This window comes from Ammospiza nelsoni, chromosome 5, assembly GCF_027579445.1.
Source record: "Ammospiza nelsoni isolate bAmmNel1 chromosome 5, bAmmNel1.pri, whole genome shotgun sequence".
Lineage (NCBI taxonomy): Eukaryota > Metazoa > Chordata > Aves > Passeriformes > Passerellidae > Ammospiza > Ammospiza nelsoni.
The window spans coordinates 63,798,889-63,818,755 of NC_080637.1; the positions used below are offsets into that span (position 1 = coordinate 63,798,889).

Consider the following 19,867-nt stretch of genomic DNA (forward strand, 5'->3'; position numbering starts at 1 on the left):
AGCTTAGGCATATGAGGAGCAGTTGATTAAGGAGAACTGATTATTTGGTGCTTGTTAACCAGTTGTCTGTTTCTGATCACTTGGTAGGCAAAGGCTAAAGAGGCTTCAGGACTCCAGTGGTGGGTCCCTGAATGGCTGGGGCCTGGAAAATGAGACCTGGGAGGAGAGCCTGGAGCATCTGGGCTTGTTGGGCCTGGTGAAGTGAAGGCTTGCCAGGAGATGCACAATTATCCTTCAGACAGCAAATACTGAGAGGGTGGAGCTGGGATTTTTGCTGAGGTGTGGTAGGAGAAGCAATGATCTGTACTTGAAATAGATGCTAACAGGTAGGAGGAAATGGTCACTCAGTGGGTGATTAAACATTAGAAGCAGGCTGCCTGGGGAAGTGGTAAAATCTGTCCTTGGATTCCTTGTCCTCCAAGCAATCTGGTCTTGATTCCCTCCCCTTCTGGAGGCTGGGCTAGACAATGTCCCAAGATCCCTTCCAAAATGATTTTTTTACTGCTTCTGGTGAGGGAAAGTGTTGGTTTTAAATCACTTTGACTTCAATGAAGAGTGCATCCCTCAGTAAAATTTACCTGAAGCTTGTGGAGTTTGCTACTCAATCTGCCATAGCTGTCTCTAATAGTGGCAAGACACTGATTTAGTGCTTTATTTAGGTCTTTGTTCAGGATTTAAGCCACTCCATACATTATTTTTATGCAAGCAAGTGTTTTATCTTTGGAGATACTGGTCTCTTGGCTCAAGCAAATTCTACACTTATAGAAGATTTGATGCAAGGTAGTGGTAGGGAAGCTAAACATGATTAGTCACTGCTCTGGCATTATTTCTACAGAATGCTGAAGGACTGGTACCTTGTGACCCAGTGTATCCTTGTGCTGGTGTTTTAAGTAATCCAGCATTCTACCAGTTCATGTTTGTTCTTGAATTTATGCTGTATTTAAAGGCTAACCCACCTTGTTTTTAACTTGGCTGTGCTTCTGCTGGTATGGATTCTACAGTCAATAGCCATTGCTGGAACACTAGGGGCCATTCTGGCAACACCATCCTTGCATCCTTTGCAGTGTGTTGTAGGGAACAAAATTTTCATAGATTGTGACACATATTGAGGCATTTTTAATTCTGCAGTTACTTGGATGGCTTCTGCTGGGTAGTTCTGTTAGTGCATGATGAGAGGCTTGACTGCATATTCTCTGTGTTCTGTAATTTCATGTTGTTGCTTATTTAATGAGTGCTTTAGCCTTCTGCCAACAGAAATGATTGTAGGATTCTGCTGTATCCTTTAAGCTGGGATATTCAAAAGTGAAGAGCAGTTGTCTTACCAGGAGAGACTTGAGATAACTTCTGCCTCTCTAACTCTGTGGTAAATGCTAAAGGTCAGCTAGGCCTGGAATGATGCATTGGTATCAATTCCATCAATTTCTGTACAATCTGTTACAATAAAACAACTAGCATGCATAATCAGGGTCTAGATATCACAAAGGCATATCGCAAGTGAAGCTACCAGTATCCAGTTTGACTGAAAGTTAGATATGTAGATGATTAGTAGATAAATGGAGAGCTCTTCCAAAGGAGGAGCTTAAAAAATTCTGGATATCTGAATAATTAGGAGCTTATCTAAACCAAAATGAATGGTTGGTTTCCTCATTGTAGGATAATCAGTACTAGAACTCAGTGTTTTGTCCTAGAATCTTGTTAGTAAACAGGATTAAACCCTATATTGTGTTTGTTGGATTTTGCTTTAAAATAGCTGCTGAAAGCACAGAAGAAGGCTCAGAGGAGAGAGAGCCTACTGAAGCTGGAAGCAGAGAAGAAGAAGCTGCGTACAATACTTCAAGTCCAGTATGTGCTACAGAACTTCACTCAAGAGCATGTTCAGAAAGATTTCAAAGGTGGTGTGAATGGTGCAATATACCTGCCTTCTAAAGAACTAGACTACCTCATAAGATTTGCAAAACTGACATGTCCAGAAAGAAATGAGAACTTGAGGTAAGTCCGGGGGGGGGGGGGTTTGTCTATTAGTATGCTTCAATTGTTGTGGTAAATGTCCTCTGTTTGACACTGCTGTGTCTTTAAATACCATGTTTTGTAATGTGAACGTTCTCTTCAGTACATTTGCTTTTGTCTGAGGTTAAGAATGTAAAGATTTACATTCTTTAATGGAGCTTTAGAGGGAAGCTGCAGTAATTACAGCCTCAGGTGCAGGTTGCAGACAGACTTTGCCATTTTACATCTCCCTGTGGGACTGAGGGGACACAGTCCAATACCATCCTCAGCAGGGAGCCTGGGGATGTGCTGTTTCTCTGTGGTCTCACTGCTCATGAAATGAAAAAAGTGCAGTTAAATCAGAACTCTTTCTGTATTCCATTTGCATTGATGATTCAGGTGTGCTTCTTTATTCCAAGGAATGTAACATGGTGCTCCTGAGGTGCTCTTGCTGTTAGATTCAAAGTGATTTTTAAAAATTGCCTGAAGTTTTTGATACCTCTGCACTAAATGTCATGCATGTCACCATGGTGTTGGAGAGGTAATGTCAGTGCTCATGTGGCACTGCTCTGGTGCTGTGATGGCTCATGCTTAGTGTGACAGCCCGTCTGGTAGGGTAGTGCAGCAAGAATTCTATTTGAATATGGAATAAGTAGTTACTAGGTGGTAAGCTGAGACACTTTATGGATAAGTCATGTTTGACTATGGGCTAATTCTTTAAGTGCCTCAAAATTCCAGTCACTTGTCATACACTAGACTTGCCTAGTCTTTGCTCTTTAGTTAACTACTTCCAAAGAACTGCTGCTTATAAAAAGCTACATCCCAATGAAGTAACTTTGTTTCTAGTTGACTCTTATGGTATTACTCCTACAAGAAGCTTAATCCTTTCCTTTGGGATACTGTGTTTCATGGCAGTGCACTGAAAACTCCATCTTCTGGAGGAGGTGGATCTTGGACCTATAGTAAGGTTTCCCTGGAGCTGCTAGTCAGTGAGAATGGCAGCTATTGTTGGTTGCACCTGTACAAGTTCATCCAGTAAATGGGACCAGCTGCTTAAACAGCAGTTGTTGCCCTGTTTGGGAACCCTGGCTTGTAATAAAATTCAGCCATGTGGTTTTGTGGGACAGTGCTTAGGATCTCTATATTGACCAACAAAAGAAGTTAGGCTTTCTAGGTTAAATCCTGTTCAGACAGAGACAACTGAATTGCTTCCAGTGATTTCAGGGCTTATATTCACTCTGTGTGTGCAGGAAATAAGTGAAGGCTGGACACTAGTGAATGTTGTAAAATGAGGGGGTGTTGGGACAGTGCGGCCCTTGATTTTGGCTGTGGTTCTACCTGGTAAAATTGTCATTTATTTCAGTGTTGAAGACCAGATGGAGCAATCATCTCTCTACTTCTGGGACCTTCTAGAAGGAAGTGAGAAACCTGTGGTTGGAACAACATGTGAGTGTCTCATCTAGAGAAATAACTTAAAGATCTAAAATTTGTGTGCTTGTTAAACATCTTAAAACCAGTGAATACACATGGAAGGTCACCAAATTAACCACTTTCAGGTGATGTGTGTATCTTGATTATCCAAGGATGAATGGCTGTTCCTAGTTCAGTTAAGTGCAGGTCAATCAATGCCACCTGCTTTCCTTTTCCAGTCAAGACTTTTCAATCGGTATACTAGCATATTTTTGAGAAATACTGATGGTAGCAATTCAAAACCCGATGCATGAATACCTTTCAGAACAGTGGGAAGCTTTTTGTTTAGTTATGTGCAAATGGGTTAAGCTTGGAACAGTTCCCAGCCATGAAATGCTTAGTTGAGTACCCTGATGTATTACAAAGCTTCATTGGCCCTGGGCTGAAGGTTCCACAGCATTGAAGAGTCTCCTTTCTTTGTAGGAGTTCTAGGCTCATACCTGTTGTCTCCCTGCAGTGCAGGATACCACACAGGCTGTTAATGGAACTTGCTGGGATTTCTCATCATGCACAATTGCAGTCTTTCTTTGATGTAATGGAAGTGTCCTTGCTTTTCAAGCACACCAAAATCTGTAGGACTCTACAGATCTTCCATTTGTGGCACAGTTCCAAAATCCCTGGATGTAAGCCAACATACACATTTTGTTCCTATTTACAACTTGCTTGTGAGGAAACTGCCCTTAATTGAGTTGTAGTGTCTTTCTATTGCAAACAGCCCTTGCTTGTTGTGTTTATGACAACAATGTCAGTAACTGTTAGAACAGAGCATTAGTGTGATCTGTTTAATTTCTACAGAGGTAGCTGAACTGACAGCTAGGTGTTAAATCTTCCCATGTAGTTGTGGACAAACTGCAGGCTTGGATTGCTGCAGACTGGTAACCTTAGCCTTGTATCTGTTGACATGAATAGATTGTTTATCAGTATCTCTGTCCCTTTAGTGTCAGTCTTGCATCCCTTTGTGTGCAAGCTAGACTTCAGATAATGCTGTTAGGTTGTTTTATTAGTGTTCATTGCCTTGGAAGACAGTTTTTTATAGCAATAGTAAATTCTAGCTTACAATTCTTGTTTGTGTGGTTGTCATTGGAAGGAGTGATCTTTCACTGAAAGTTCTTCCTGTTCTCAAGGCTGCCCTGTTTGCAGCTCCTCTGAAACAATTTCTAGAATCACTGTTAGTTCTGAGGTCTTACTCTGTACTTTCAGCTGCTGTCTCTTGTTTGCACAGAGGAGCAAACTGGACAGTGCTTCTCATAGTACAGTTAAGCTTTTTCTCACCCATGTCAGCTCTGAATCTTTTCCAGCTTCAGAGGAGTAAGTTTGTTCTGGGATCTCTCCCTTGTATTTCCCCTGCTTGTTTCTACAGTTCTTAACTTTTCTTTCTGAGGACCATCCTGTTATCAGCAAGAGTGTCTTGTAGAGTAGTTCCATTGTGACTGTTTAGCTTTACCTCTGCTGCAGTCTCACATGATTTTAATATCAAAGCTGGGTAGCTTGTACATGGGAAACAAAGCCCTTCCAAGCATATGGGAGACCAGGTGGCTCTGTGTTTACCTTGTGGGTGTTAAACACAAGCTGCAGCCTTGCCCTGGTATTGCAAAGATGTTTTCAACTGCATTAAATTAAGCAGTCTAATAAATAATTTCCTTTACAAAAACATTTTGCTATAGCTTTGTAAGATGTGTGAACTTGGAGTAACTGCAGTTCATATAAAGGGAGGAAGTAACAAGTCTTAATCTGTAATCTGAATGCCCCTTAATTTCAGATTTTGCTGTTTGAACTTGATGGGTTTTTACTCTTTAGATAAACACATGAAGGACCTGCTGTCCAAACTTCTAGACTCCGGCTACTTTGAAAGTATCCTGACTCCTCGCACCACTGTGCCAGTGAAAGAGTTGGAAGAAGAAGTAAATAGAAAACCTGAGAAAACAAGACAGCTGTCAAAAGGAGAGTCTGCCAAAGAATCAGGTGAAATATTAAAGGGTTCAGTTTTTATATCAGTGTTGGGATGGGCTTGAACTGAGCACTGAATTTGCATAGCTTGGTGTTAAATCTAGTGCTGTGCTGTAGCTTACTTGCAGTGTAGTAACTGAAATGGAACTTGCAGGGCTTGCATCTCTATTTTAGCTAGAAACATTCAAAAACCCTTTAAATCATAGTAATAGAATGCTTTTGCCTTCTGAGCAAGTTGAATATGTGGGGACTGTCTGGTATGTAGGGAAAGTTACATATTAGAATAACAAAATTATGAATACTATAAGATGTTTCTTAACTCTAAACTTCTGCAGCAGTAAAACTTAGAAAATAAAAGCTTGTCTAGAAATAGCCTGTTGAATGGCAAGCTGAGCTTTCAGAATATCTGGTTTAGCAAATTGTACTGCTATTTAAATAGATTTAAAGAGTTGCTACTGTTTGATCTGCCTTCTGCATTTGATCAGTTGAAACAAATTAACATCCTTTCTCTAGAATCCATTATGGAGCTTATGAAATCTGAAATACAGCCACAGGAGGTAAGACACTCTACTGTTAATTGCTTGCCTTTAGTATTGTGATTTTTTTTTTCAGACACACATTTATAAATGCTCTTCTGCTGTCCTTTTTTAAACTTAAAAAGGGAGTCTGAACAGTAATTTTAAGTGTTGCTTGATGTATGAGGCATTAAAGACTTGATTCCATTTGTTTTTAACCCCAAATTTACGGCATCTGGTGTTGTATTTTGGGATGAATGGAGCAGGATTTTACATGAAGCAGTTTAGTACTTTAATGCTCTGGCACTTTCCTGACTAAAACAAAGCATCTGCCTTTAGAGTGGGAGCATTGATCTTTTGTGTACTGTGGAATAGAGAAAACAGACATCTGCTAAAAAGCTAAGCTTGTTGCAGTAGGCTTGATATTGGTGGGTTTGAGAATGATGTTGGTCTTACTCTGATTTGTCAGGAAGGTAGGAAACCCGGGACAGGCTTTTGTGTGCACAGGGGTGTGTAGACCTGTTTCAGCAGCTCTTCAGACTCCTGAACTTATGCTTTGACTATCAGTAGCATAGAGATCATTAGGCCTGGTTCAGAAGGTGGGGAAGGGTGTCTTTTTCCAAGTGGAAATACTGGTTCTTAAAATGCTGAATCCCTGTTTCCCAGGTATCCCACTAGAGGGTGTACTCTAGAACAAGTTTTTGTAACTTATTGCTAACACTGTTACCTGACTCTCATCTGGTATCTAGCCAGAAAAAATGTCTCAGCCAGTGAGCCTTGTACATTCTGCACTTCATGTATTTACTTCCTGTTCATGACCAAGTGGTAACTTAGAAAAACTTAGCACATCATCACTGAACTCCCAGACCTAGCACTAAACACAGCCTGCAGTTGAAGTCCAGTGGTACTTAATCTGAGACTCTGGTGACATTTTAGTATCAAAACTCCACCAAGAATGAGGGTTATACTTGGTTACTGGGTCTAATATTTTGGGATGCTTAGCAGAATGTCTGCTAATATAGTACCAGAGCTTTTTAGGTGCTTAGAAGGAGAGCTACTTTTGTAAAAATCACAATTGTACTTGATATTGTCACTGCCTAGGAGCATTGAGGATAAGGGCAGTAGATTGGCTCAGCTGGGTTTTACTTGTGCTGTTCAGCACTGTTCCCTGCTTCTCTGTGGCATGCCAAGCAAAGCTAGTCTGCAGTGTTGTAGGATAAAGCCATGGTCATAGTTTCTATGACTAGTGCTTAGACTGTCTAGGCTGTGCTTTTAGTCAGCAGTTTTCAGTAGCTGGGTGACCTTATTTAACTGACCTGAACTGTAGTAGCAAAATGTGTTCTTGGGAGCCATTAAGTTTCTTTGGTCTATGTAGTTTCTCAACAGGCGTTATTTGCCTGAAGCAGAATACTCTGTCAAGAAGAAGCCAGAAGAGCCCAGATCTTGGGAAGCTGAGTGTGCTAGAAAACAGGAACCTCCGAAGTCCTGGGAGATGCTTGTTGATGTTAAAGAGCAGGAACAGAAGCAGAAACAAGAGACCTTAAAGCCTTGGGAAGCTCGTGTTAGACAGCAAGAACTCAAGAGAGCAGATTCTCCAAAGCCTTGGGAAGCTCATGGTAAAGAGGAGGAACAGAAGTGTGAGTCTGCAAAGGCCTGGGACACCCGTGTGGAGGAGGAGCAGCAGAAGAAGCCAGAAGCTCCAAAGGCATGGGTAGCACATGTCCAAGAGGAGCAGGAGTCCCCCAAGCCTTGGGTAGCAAAGGTCAGGGAAGAGCAGGACCAGAAGAAACAGGAATCACCTAAGCCATGGGTAACAAAAGTTAGGGAAGAGCAGGAACAGAAAAAGCAGGAGTCCTCAAAACCTTGGGTAACCAAAGTTAAGGAAGAACCAGAAGAAAAGCAGGAATCTCCAAAACCTTGGGTAACCCAAACTAGGGAGCAACCAGAACAAAAGAAGCCAGATCCTATGAAAACATGGGAAGTGCCTGTTAGGGAAGAGCCAGAGCAAAAGAAGCAGGAGCCTGTGAAGGCTTGGGCTGCACATGTTAGGGAGGAGCCAGAACAAAAGAAGCAGGAGACTCGAGAGGCTTGGGAGAAAGCTGACAGGCAGCAGCAAGTGTCACCTCCACAGTTACAGAACCCTCCGAAGGCCTGGGCAGCTGCCAGTATGGGGCCAAAGGAGCAGATGGGCCCAAAGAAGTTTGATATGGAACCCAAAGAAGTGAGTTGGCATATGTAGTATTATCTGTCATAAGCTTTTGGCATTAGTGTATTGGAATAAAGCCACCTATTAGCAGAGGGAATCTAAGGTGTGTTTTGTAGGCCAATATATAGACTCCTGTTTCATTCTTTCTTGGGGGAATAATTCTGGAGGCTAAAGTTTAGATTTGAATAGCAAGATGGCCTGCTTTGCTTTTTACATCAGCACAGTATTGCTGGTTTTGAGCCTTGAATAACTGCTTTATGCATAAGACAGAAGAATTAACTTGGTTCATCTGTAGCTATTGGCTCTGGCCTCTGTTAGCAGTACAAAGCAGGTATGACTCATCCAGGGATCAAATACTTTGTGGCTGCATGTGAATAACACTTCAGTAATTTTTAGGCTTTTGATTAAAATAGCTGCTGATTCAAGAGAGATCTAATGTCTAGATCAAGCAATACCAACTGTACAGGGGCTTAAATATGTATTTCCAGATGAATGCATAAACCATATTGCTGTCCTGGGAGTCTAACAATAGCATAGTGTTAGAAGTATAAAAGAAAAGCCATTGCATGGCTTACAGCTGAGCAGGCTGCTACCCTTTGGTCACATTACCTTCTTTCTCACCTGTGCCTGGGTAGCAGCAACACTGGTCACTGTCAAAAGAGACAACTGAGCTCTGCTATGTCTGCCTTAGGTCACTAAGAGAAATGTTAATCTGAAGGTAGACTTCAGGAAGAAAATATGGGGAATTGAGCACTTCTTTGTATACAGTATTGTAACCACAACTGTCTTCTTGCAAGAAAGCAGGAACCAGTATATCCCACGTTACTCATGGCTAATGATTAAGCTTGTATCTTGTCAGTAAACTTGGCAAAACTGAAAAAATGGATGTTCTTGTGTCTAGAGACGGGAGCGCAAACCGAAGGCTGAATATGAGATTAAAAAAGTATGTAATGATGCAGCATTGGGTAACAATGTGGGATTAAGGTGTTTCATCTTGGGCCATCTTTACACTCAATCTGAGTAGAATCTTGTGTTCACTGTGGTGGTGGTACAGGTGGAAGACCTGGTTGCCTCACTAAGTAACTCTGAGCACAAATAGGTGTTGTGCACCCAGTTATGCACAGTATTCCTGTAACTGAAACTAAGTACTGGAATAGTCTCGAGCACTTGTAAAGTCCCTTGGAATTTCTGGTGTCAGATTGCCTGAAATGCAAGATGCTTCCTAATGAGAAGATGCTTCCTGTCCTTTTTATATGGGATGGATAGATGGATGGGTTAAGTGATTGAGAAAACTGCTGCAGTGAGTAAAGAGGAGGGTCTCCAGTCATCTGGAGAAACTTGCAAACTGCTTCAGAATCTCCCTAGTGGTGTGCAGGTTTCAAAAACTGACAAAATTAAACTAACTGCTGGAATGTGAGGCCACTGAAGGGGGATTGCTGAGCTAAGTAAACAAAACATATTTTAAAGTATTCAAACCTGGATTTATGTAAACCATAGGATAACATCAACTGCCTTTATTTTTGCTTAGTAGCTATGGAGAAATCCTAATACTAAAAGTATATTGAATGAGTAGAAAGCAGGGTACTATCAACCTAACTAGTTTCCATAACCAGTTTTTTAAAAGAGATGTCTTTGACTTGAAGTGCATATGAAGAGCAATTAAAATCATGTTAAACTTTTCAGATAATTTCTTTTGCCCTTGCTTATATAAAAGAGAGGCAATGCAGTGCTGTAGCTGGATCTGTTTGACTCTGAGAAAAATCTATAAATGCTTTTATGCAGGGATGTAGGCATGGCAGATAAAAGACCTGTGCCACTGCTGCTGACCTCTGAGTTGAATCTGTTAGAGATCTGAAGTCTTAAAAACCCATGTCTTGAGATATTAAAATATGCTTGTTTAACTTAATATACTGTAAAGTGGAGTACCTAAGAATCTGAGCCTAAGACAGCAGGGTGAGCTAATGTGCAACCTGTTTAACCATTGTTCTGTTTAAATGTTTGTGCAACCTGTGGACCAGCAAGCTTGGTTAGAGCTGAATTTGTGGCCTGGTGTGGGAAAGCAAAACAGTTTGGCTTGTGCTGTCAGCTAGCATGTCATTAAATTCATACCCACTGTGAATGCTGCTCTGAGTAGAAAGCTGATTTTAATTGTGTATCTGTGGCAATCACTACTTACAGCTTAGGTATCACCATTCCACCTCATTTAGTACTCCATAACCTACAAACCTAAAGAGAAATTCAAGTCCTGTCCCATAGGGTGAAGTTTCACTAGTAAATGAGATGGCTGAAGTGGTATCTTAGTGTTGCATGTAAGTAAACCTTCAGTCTCTAAAAAATCCAGCTTTGACAGGAATCCCTGGTAAATTTGCATTCTGACTAGCCAAATTCCAAAGTGGTTGTTGGTTTATTTTCAGTGAATTAACTGGTCCTAGAAAAAATTCTAGATGCTTCACCTCTACTTTTAGTCGGTCAGTTCTCTGGATGTAAGTCAAGATACATTTTGCTGAATGTATGAGTAGTGTTGATGTTATGTTTCAGAAACATTTCTTATGACAAATTAAACTCTGAATTTACCAGTGCTGTTCAACTGTAGTGGTTCAAGCAGCATTCAGGTTAATGTTAGGTGGTCTGAGCCAGACTAATAGGTCAGAGTCTGCTACTAGCTTTTAGTGACTACCAGAAACAGCATCTAGTTGTAGGCTAGAAAGAAAACATTTCAGGAATGTCAAGTACCTGCTCTTCTTCAAAGCATCTTTTTATTAAAAAGCATAAAATCTGAAATACTTTAGTTTCCTGAGACTTTTCTCTATATCATCTTATATTGTAGTATTGAACCCTTAGGTACCAGCAAAACAGCAAATCAATATGAGGTAGCTTCACTGCAGCTTCTTCTGGCTGGTATATTTTAATATCTATATGAACTAGAAAATAACTTCTATGGAATGGATGTCTCAGTGTTTCAGTCCTAGCCTAAAGCCCTGATATCATAAATGTAACCCTGCATTCTTGTACTTCTTGAAGTAAAGAATGCTACCAACAGAATGCACAGAGTATGAGCTGGGGAAGGAGATAGAAGCTCTGACAAATTGTACAGGCATACAGGAATTTTATCATATCTGGAAGTAAGTGACAAGTCTTTTCTGCTTTCATGTCCTTGGTGCTTTTTTACCCTTTTTTTGTGTTTAATGTGGAAATCTCACACAGCAAGTCGACTATCTTGAGAGTTTTAGACCCTGCCAGACTTGACCTAGTTAGGTCAGCTAAAGGTGAAAAGCTTCTGTTACCCATTATCAAACACACAGAACCAGTTTGGTCATGTCCCTGTGTCTTAGTAGAAATGGTAGTGGAGGAAGAAGAGGGTAACAAAAGCATTAATCAGTTTGACCCAGAATGGATTTACTATGACAGTGAGTGCTGTAAAATTAAGACTTTTTGTGAGGACTAAAAGTGATGGACAGAAAGATCCAGATTGCCAGTAACTTAATCTATAACTCACTAAGATTAACTTAATTAATCTGTCTTTTGTCCTACACTTATATCCTTAAAAGCTGTAGTTACTGTTCATTATTGGAAACTATAGCAATACAAACTTGTATTTAATTGTTAGTTAAAGGTAGTGCTTATGCAGCAGAATTTCTAATTAAGATAGAGCTGCACCAAGATGCACTCTTTTAACTATAGAATAAAGCAAAACTTCTCACAGCTCATCAAGCAGTTGTCATGTGGGCCACATAGATAGTAGAAACTGAGTCCTGCAGAGTTAGTAATGTGCTGTAAGCTTCTTGCCTGTGCATGGCATTGGAATTCCTGCAAAGGCCAGAGATTGCTTTCAGAAAACTGTTGAAAGGAAATGCAAAAGTGTTTTAGGCTTGTCCTAAAAGTGAACAAAAAGCACTTCATCAATTTATGGTAGATTTAGTGTGACAGTTGTCATCATAGCACAAATACCCTTCTGCCATATATTTTCCAATGACTGTGCAAATAATAACAGTGCTGTACAATATGTTGAAGTTGTAACCTCTTGTTAGAAGCACAGCTGTATGTCCTGTAGGGAAAAAAAGGCTTTCACATGTTCCTGCACATCTCAGCATTTAAAATAATGCAACTAAATGTCTTCAGATTTGCCTCCCTCTAGCTGCACAGTCCAACATAAGAACAGTAAATCTTTGGAGAACCACAAAAAATTGTGTTAAAATACTTCTAATGAGCCTACCTCCTCTCCATGCTGCTTTCAAAAGACATGTTAGACCATCTAGACAGTCTAATATTATTGTCACCTTATAAATAACAGGGCTTCTGCTGCTTAAGGAGCTTACTATAGTGATTTTTGTTACCTTAGACTGACTTGTTCCCTGACAAAACATTTTCCTCTTCTAAAGTGGAGTGAGAACCTGTTGGGATGGACTCTTAAGGAATGAGCTGAAATAATCAAGGAGTAATAAAGTCCTGCAGAAGTCCATGTTAGATTCTTGTGTGGGAGCATGGGTTTATTTATGCCAAACTGGGATGTAATACTTTCTGCAGGAGCTGGTGCATTGAGATTATCTGGCTTTTTAGTAGAAATACTTTGGCCTCATCCTGAGTTACTTGCTTGCAATAGATCTCTTAGGTGCAGTTTCTTCAGAATGTCTGGAAATGCCCTCCTAATAAAAGATCTGTACTTATTGTTATAGGCTCTATTGGGAGAAGTAAACCTTGAGTGATGTAGCTTTGATTTTTAAGTTTGTTCTGGCCTTCAACTGAAATGTGACTTTCTTTAGATGGAGGTGCCTAATTTTGCACTAGATGCAGGCAACTTATTTCTTTGCATTTGGCTATAAGAAACTGAAGTGAATTATTCCTAGTTAAAGGTGTTCCTGCCCATGGCAGGGGGGTTGAACTAGATAATCTTCAAGCTGTCTTTCAGCCCAAACCATTCTATGAAATCTGTGGCTTAATTAGTTGTAGCAACAGGAAGCTGATTTTTTTTCTAATGAAGTGAAAGTGTGATTGAGGAAATATCAATAAGAGCACAGAATTCCTTGGCCCACAGTGTCTGACACCTCTAGGTTACTCTGGAAGTATATTGGATAAGGAGCTTGTCTTGCTTCCAGTATTAGATTTAATGTAACTTCTCCTTATTAGGTGCCTAAACCTGTACATAAGCCAGCTGCAGAATTTTGCTCTACTTCAACTCTTCCGAAAGATCCAGTATTGAGAAGGGAAAAGCTTCAGGATCTGATGACTCAGATACAAGGGACTTACAACTTCATGCAAGTATGTTTTTCTCTGCTGCTGTAGCACAAAGCTTCTGCTCCTACTGGGTTAGGGAGAATAGTGCTGACAATGTGTGTTGGCACTGAATGAATAAATTTAGCCCTAATTAGCTAAAAGCAGCTTGTGAAGTGAAAATGTTTCATTTGTATCTAGAATTTAATTTTTTTCTTCCCAATGGTGATATTTTTTTTTGAAAGGAGTCCATTCTGGATTTTGATAAAGCTTCACCAAGTGCCATTGGTTCATCCCAACCTCCTTCAGTTACTCCAGCAAGTAGTCCTGTAGGTAGGTGGCACTATAAGTGTAAGTGGTATGTACAATATTGCAAGCACTAACAGGGTTTGCTTGGGCTGTGGGCCTGGTGAAGATAGATTGTTTAAATATAAAAAACAGATCATGCTGAAAGAATGGGTGGATATTGGGCTGTAGAACTCAATTACCCAGTTTGTTAATTTGGTTTCTTAATCTGGTAAGTCTCTCTTAATCTGGATATCTTTTCTGTGATAACAATATTTTTGTCATTGAATACCTGTCCTCTTTTACCAAAAACCTGAAGTCTTCAATTGGGTGTAGTTTGCTGATGCTAGGTTTAAATATTTGAATTCCACATAGTGAAAATAGTTTGCATCTTCACATACCAAATGTTTTTAAAAAATAGAACTGCACACCAAAACTATATGTAGTGTTCGAATTGAAAAGTAAATGTTGCTTAATGCATTCTATTGTTACAGCTTCAAAAGAGCAGAAACTGCCAAGTCAGAGTGATTTTCTTCAACAGCCCCTTCAAGTAAGTTGAAGTTAGGACTGCCTGAGGAGGCAGATGGAGGTTATTTACCAGCATGGACTTACACTTGATTTGTTTTTCTTGCCAGTAGTTTTGTGTTCCATACAATGTGGTAGCTTGTGAGTGTAAGCTCACTCAAATGCTGACAAAGCTGGCTGCTCTTTTGGTTGAAAAGGGGCAATAAATACTTGAAGTATGTTGAAGGCACACTGAAATAGTTTGCATATTTTCCCTTTAGATTCAGGTCATAGCCAGTAGTCATGTGCAGAAGAGCAGCTAGTTTCTTTCCTAGATAGTGTTTTCAACTTCAAGATCCTTACACCAAAGACTGTATCTCAAGCTTTGGTAGTTGTGGTTAAATGAACCTTAAGTTCAGTCACTCTACTTGCATGTCTTGAGACTTTTGATTTTAAATGTGCTTCCTTACCATGAACAAGAATTCCTAAAAGACTGACTGACTGGTCAAAGACCCTTCAGTCCCTGAATTATTCAGAGGTTTACTTGGACATGCTGAGGGTGTGAGTTTTAGTGAAACCAAACATTTAAATTTTGATATTTTCAAAACCTTATATCTGTTTTTTCTCCTTGCAAGACTGCTGCTTCATCAATGGTGCTGCATGGTTCAAACACTTCCCTAGCATCTGCTGATCATGCTCTTTCTGGCTCTGAAGCTGAAGACTTGGTGACACCCCAGGTACCATACCCTGGCATTCAGATTTGTGTGACAGCCAGCCCTAACAGAAAGCTCAGCTGGGACCCTCCTGAATAACTGGGCTGGAACAACATGCAAGTAACAAAAGTAGTACAGCCTACAGTCTGGAATACTTAAAGATGGGTGGCAAATTCTTGCTAATACTGTATGAATGCAAAGTGAACAGTCTGCTGCTTGACACAGGAAGGGTGTGGGATGAAAAGTGCTCTCTAAAAAGTGTGGTGCATGTTCTTGTAGGAACATGGGAGCAGCATAAATATTTGCTTTGGTTACAGTGTAGAGTAATGATGACAAAGAGGTTGCATAAATTGAGATGGGTATTGTCGTGAAATTGCAGACTCTGTGTGTAACCTGAAGACTGAGATATATTCTCTCAAACATTAGCTGAAGAAATACTGGGAATCTCACTTCCCAATGTTCTGCTAAGACCTAAAACTTTGCTTGCTTAGTTGTATTTATGTGCAGATAAACATTCAAATAGTGTTTAGAGCTGAAAAGTTTCACTTTATGCAGATCAGTGTCTTAATCTCTTGTGAATTTTGTTGCTGTGTTCAAGAATACAGCTGGCTCTTTCCTGTTGGACTCTATAATTGAGTGTGTAGATTATAATGGGAAATATTCTTTTTACATTTGTTTTGCTGATGTAGATGTTATCAGCATACTGTGTATGTAGTACTTAATATACTATATACTGGTAGGGCTCTTGAATCAGCAGTTTTGTCTCAATTCTTGACACTTTCTACAACTTCTACAGTACCATGGGTCTCCTTGTGCTGACAAGAATTCAATAATTCTGCTGTTCAATCTGATTCCAGAAGGCCTGTGCTGTACTATAAAGTGGAACATCTGATTTTTTTGTAGAATGCAACCTTATTGTTTGAAATTAGGGGTGCTTGTGCCCAGCCTATCTCTGGTCCCTTCAGATTGAGAACTAGAGTCTGTCTTTCTTTTCCAGGGAAAGCAGTAGTTAAGTTTTGGTCCCAGCAGAACCAGGGAATGCACTCCATGGTGGCAGTGCTCCTCCTGGTGTGCAGGTACATCCCAGTGCTGTCTGAGGCACTGTGATCTGTGCATGCTGAGCACAGTACTGGTAGTCTTTAGCCCTAGGCTCTGTATTTAGGCATTAAGCAACTCCTATATGTAGCATTACAGGTGTGAGCTAACTCTAGGACACACAGGCTTTGCAAGGCCTTGTTCAACAGAGCTTACCATTTTTTTCCATTTAATTCAGTGAGACAGGTGTGTGTTGCAGACTTCACTGTAAATGCTTGAAGCAATCTACTGTTCTTAAAATGATCTGACTTTGCAGGGCTGCTTGTGCAACCAGTTGTGTAAGAAGAGTAATCTAAATCTGAATCTCTAAAGCTAATTACTTGAAGCTTTGGTTAAGATGACTGTTTAATACTTTGGCTTTGGAATTAATGTTTGTCCTGGTCTTTCAAAATCCATTTGATTTAACCTTAGTACTGGTGTTTCATAGCTTTACCAGAGCTCTGTAGTACTACTCACAATAGCAGGTGCATTATGGCTTTTTCTAGGCATCAACATCACTTTCTCAAGAGAATGAGAAATATACTTCCCAGCCTCTGTATCAGACAAGTTCACGTATTTCTGAGCCACTGATACCTAAAAAGATTGAAATTGCCCAGGTGAGCTATCACAAGTAACATAAATATTTAAGTTGCTGAAATAGTAAGGCTCTAGACATGTCCCCTTTTGACTCCTGTTTTGTGTAAATATTGGTGTTCTAAATCAACACTTCATTTTGCCATCTGCTCAGCTGAGGCCTAATGCTGGTTAATACTTTGTCTGGACAACTCAGCATTGTTTCTAATCTGAAACATAATTAAGTTGGAAAGGGGAAAAAAAATCAGACCCCCTAAATTTTCTAAGTTTCTCCAGAAAAGAGAAGTAATTTCTAATATCAGCCAAACAATCATCTTCTACTAAATGGAACCAAAAGCATTCTGTGTGTCCTTAGTGGAGAGAAAAATACCTAATGTCTCTTTATTGTGATATTATTCCAAAGAATAGTATGTATAGTAGCTCATAGGCACATTTCACTTAATCAGCAGAGACTGCAATAGAAGTACTGTTTGCTGAGGATGCACAGCAAGATTTGAAATTGTAAGCAAAAGCTATTTTGTAGCTCTACTATGTCCAAATGTCATCCTGTAGAAACTGCTGACTTTTGTCAGTCTAGGCTTTAGAGCAAATTAACTGCTTCTGTTACTGCCTGATAATTATCAAGTGACCTTTCATTACATTTGTTCTTCCCCCAGGCAACAATTCCCCTCCCAAGTGAGCCACAGTCACCATTGCCTACTTCAAGCACCCCCATGCCCTCAGTGCCACCAGCACAAAGCTTTCAGTCTCCTCCAGCAAGCAGCAGCTCTGTCACAATAACAGCAGCTCCCTTTCAGGCTATGCAGACTGTAAGTATGCAGCACACAGAACTGACAAGGTTGTGAGTAACTTGGAGTAACATTGAGGACTTGGCTCCTCTTGGAATAGTACAGAACTTGATAGGGCATTTTGTTTTAGCAGTAAAATCTAGATTAGTCCTCTGATTCTCTTCAGAGGACTTCAGAACTTCAGTTCTTCAGAACTTAAAACAGATCTAACAACAAAGATCCTGGTTTTGCTCTGTGTAGTGCCAAAAAACTAATACTAGGATATCTTAGTAGCCTTAAGGAACTAAGAGGGAGAAGTCAGGCCTGAAACCAACAGATTGATAACGGTGCCCTAAAGTAAGGTGAACTGCACTTAGACTGTTCTTGGGAAAAGATTTCAAATACAACAGATTTTGTTGGAGAAAGGGAATCCTGAATATAGATATTAGGCCAAAATGCTTTCAGAAGCCTGAGTTTGTCTTGTTATACTGTTTGCTTCACTGGGGTAAAATTCAGTCCACTGGAATAATGGAAAACATGTTTTTGGAAAACTGGTGTTGCTCATTATCCTTTGTTGTTAACAATAGTCAATGTACATATCTAGGAAATATACCACACAGTCTGAGATGTTCAAGGCAAATATAATCTGTAATGATATATGGCCTGAAAAAATAGTATCAAACATTGCTACTTCCTACTAATCTGCAGTGTAGGCTTAGAGAGGTTCAGAGGAAGGCTCTTCCTTAAGTACAAGGAAGGTAACATTATTTACTCCTGTTACATTCTTCAGAAGATGATAGAAACATTGGTTTAATGTTTTTCTAAAAAGCAAGCTTTAGAGTCTCCAAAGGCATTCTCCATTTTAACAGAAGTACCAGTGTAGTTCAAAACTTGCTGGCCTCTGTCTTGCAGTACTGAGACTGATGTGGTAAGAACTGGTGGAGGAAGGTGTCTAAAAGCCTTTCAATCACAGGAGTTAACAGCTAAAACTTCTGTGACATCCTGGTGTGGTCTGTAGTAAAATCACTGCAGTGACTTTTTCTGCTTGGTTTTTTCTGGATTTGTAGAAGAGGCTCAAGTCAAACCTACCTCAGAGGCACAGAATTGTGATACACATTACAAATGAAGCGCCTTGTGGTAGGGAGGTGTTTTTTCCTAAGCTGGATGTGTTTAAATTATGCTAAGTGGTTGGGTGGTGATTTTTCTGAAAGTGGAGAAGTGGCAGCATGCTGTGATTAAGGAATCCAGAGTCTTTTGGGGACCCAGTTATAAGATAAGCATCTGTCATGGTATCAATATGGAGTCCCAGTCTGTCATTCTGGTTATGTCTGAACTTGCTGTCTGTGTTCCGAGTGCTTTGATCATAACAGTACCACTGAAAGTTCACTTGAACTATTACCATGTTTTCAGAGATGTTAAATGTCTGAGATTGCTCTTGGGACTTTTGGGGAAGCCTGACAAACATCTGTCACTAAGTCACAAGGATGTTCATTCCTCTTGTAGTGGTAGAAATCTTGAACTTTGCAGTGCAGGGTTTTCTTCTTCCCTGCATTGCTTAGGTTCTCATTGCTGCCAGGAAAGCACAGCCATTGGACTTGAGTAATAAGCCAGGATGATTCCCTGCCAAATAGCAGTATCACAGTGACAGTAATGGAAGTATCTAATTACAGGTCCTCAAACATCCCATTGCTGCTATTGTGCTTATGGAAGCTTAAAGGCAGGCCTGACCTGTAGCCCTAGTCCTTGATTTGAATTCCACCTGTAACCCTCACTGCAGGAAAAAGCAGACCACTTGGTATGAATTCTTTAGGGTGTGGGTATTGACAGCCTGACTGCCCTCCCTTCTCAAATTCCTTTTAGGAAAAGGATAGCTTTGGATCACTTTATTTACCAGATGAAGTGATCAAAAATTAAAAATAAAACAAATAAGTTAGTTTTACTTTACAGTGGTCCAAAATTTATGCTCAACACTTCAGTATCATGAGCCATTTCTACTGCCTCTTAGAGGCAATACTGGGTTTTTTGACCCTGGAAAAAGTATTATTTTGGGCTTTTTTAATGATAAGGGCATCTGCAAATGGCAAGAACTGTCAAGCTGTGAAGCTGTTTCTTGCATCATGTAGCTGTGGCTTTTGCCCAAGTCTGTCTGCAGAGAGTTTATAGTCTTGTTAGATACACCTGTAGACTTAGTATCAGTACTGCTGGCAGCTCTTTATATGAAATTTAGATACTTTTAATCAAAACAGACTTGGCCTATTTGATGTTGATGCTTGTTGCCACTTTTGACAGCATTATTTCTGGTAATTGTGTTATTGGCTATAAAGCAGTACATTCACTGGAGTGACTGAAGTCTGGGTAGATTTAACTAGCAGTAATATCTGCTTATCATTGTATTGCCCAGACTATAATATTTGAATGACAAGCCTTGCTTAGGTTAAGTGTTTACTCTTGGAGAATGTTAAATGAGTAGGAAAGATGAAGCTCCATTTACTGAAGGGGCGAATGATGTGTAATATGATGTTTGAGTGGCTAGCAGTGTTACATCAGGTTCCAAGACATGCAGAAAGACCCAGATTCTTCCCAAATGTGAATATCTCA

At 40.0% G+C, this 19,867-nt stretch overlaps 1 protein-coding gene across 2 annotated transcripts in view; it reads left to right on the top strand.

The window, feature by feature from the left end:
• CAPRIN2 (caprin family member 2) overlaps positions 1–19,867 on the top strand; it is a 33,200-nt gene that overhangs the window by 6,426 nt on the left and 6,907 nt on the right. For both annotated transcript variants that reach the window (XM_059472945.1, XM_059472946.1), the window contains exons 5-16: positions 1,751–1,989; positions 3,350–3,432; positions 5,254–5,418; positions 5,917–5,960; positions 7,294–8,139; positions 9,026–9,067; positions 13,249–13,380; positions 13,578–13,665; positions 14,112–14,167; positions 14,757–14,858; positions 16,415–16,525; positions 17,159–17,311. In XM_059472945.1, the coding sequence (XP_059328928.1) occupies positions 1,751–1,989; positions 3,350–3,432; positions 5,254–5,418; positions 5,917–5,960; positions 7,294–8,139; positions 9,026–9,067; positions 13,249–13,380; positions 13,578–13,665; positions 14,112–14,167; positions 14,757–14,858; positions 16,415–16,525; positions 17,159–17,311 (2,061 nt within the window). The remainder of the gene's footprint in view (positions 1–1,750; positions 1,990–3,349; positions 3,433–5,253; positions 5,419–5,916; positions 5,961–7,293; positions 8,140–9,025; positions 9,068–13,248; positions 13,381–13,577; positions 13,666–14,111; positions 14,168–14,756; positions 14,859–16,414; positions 16,526–17,158; positions 17,312–19,867) is intronic.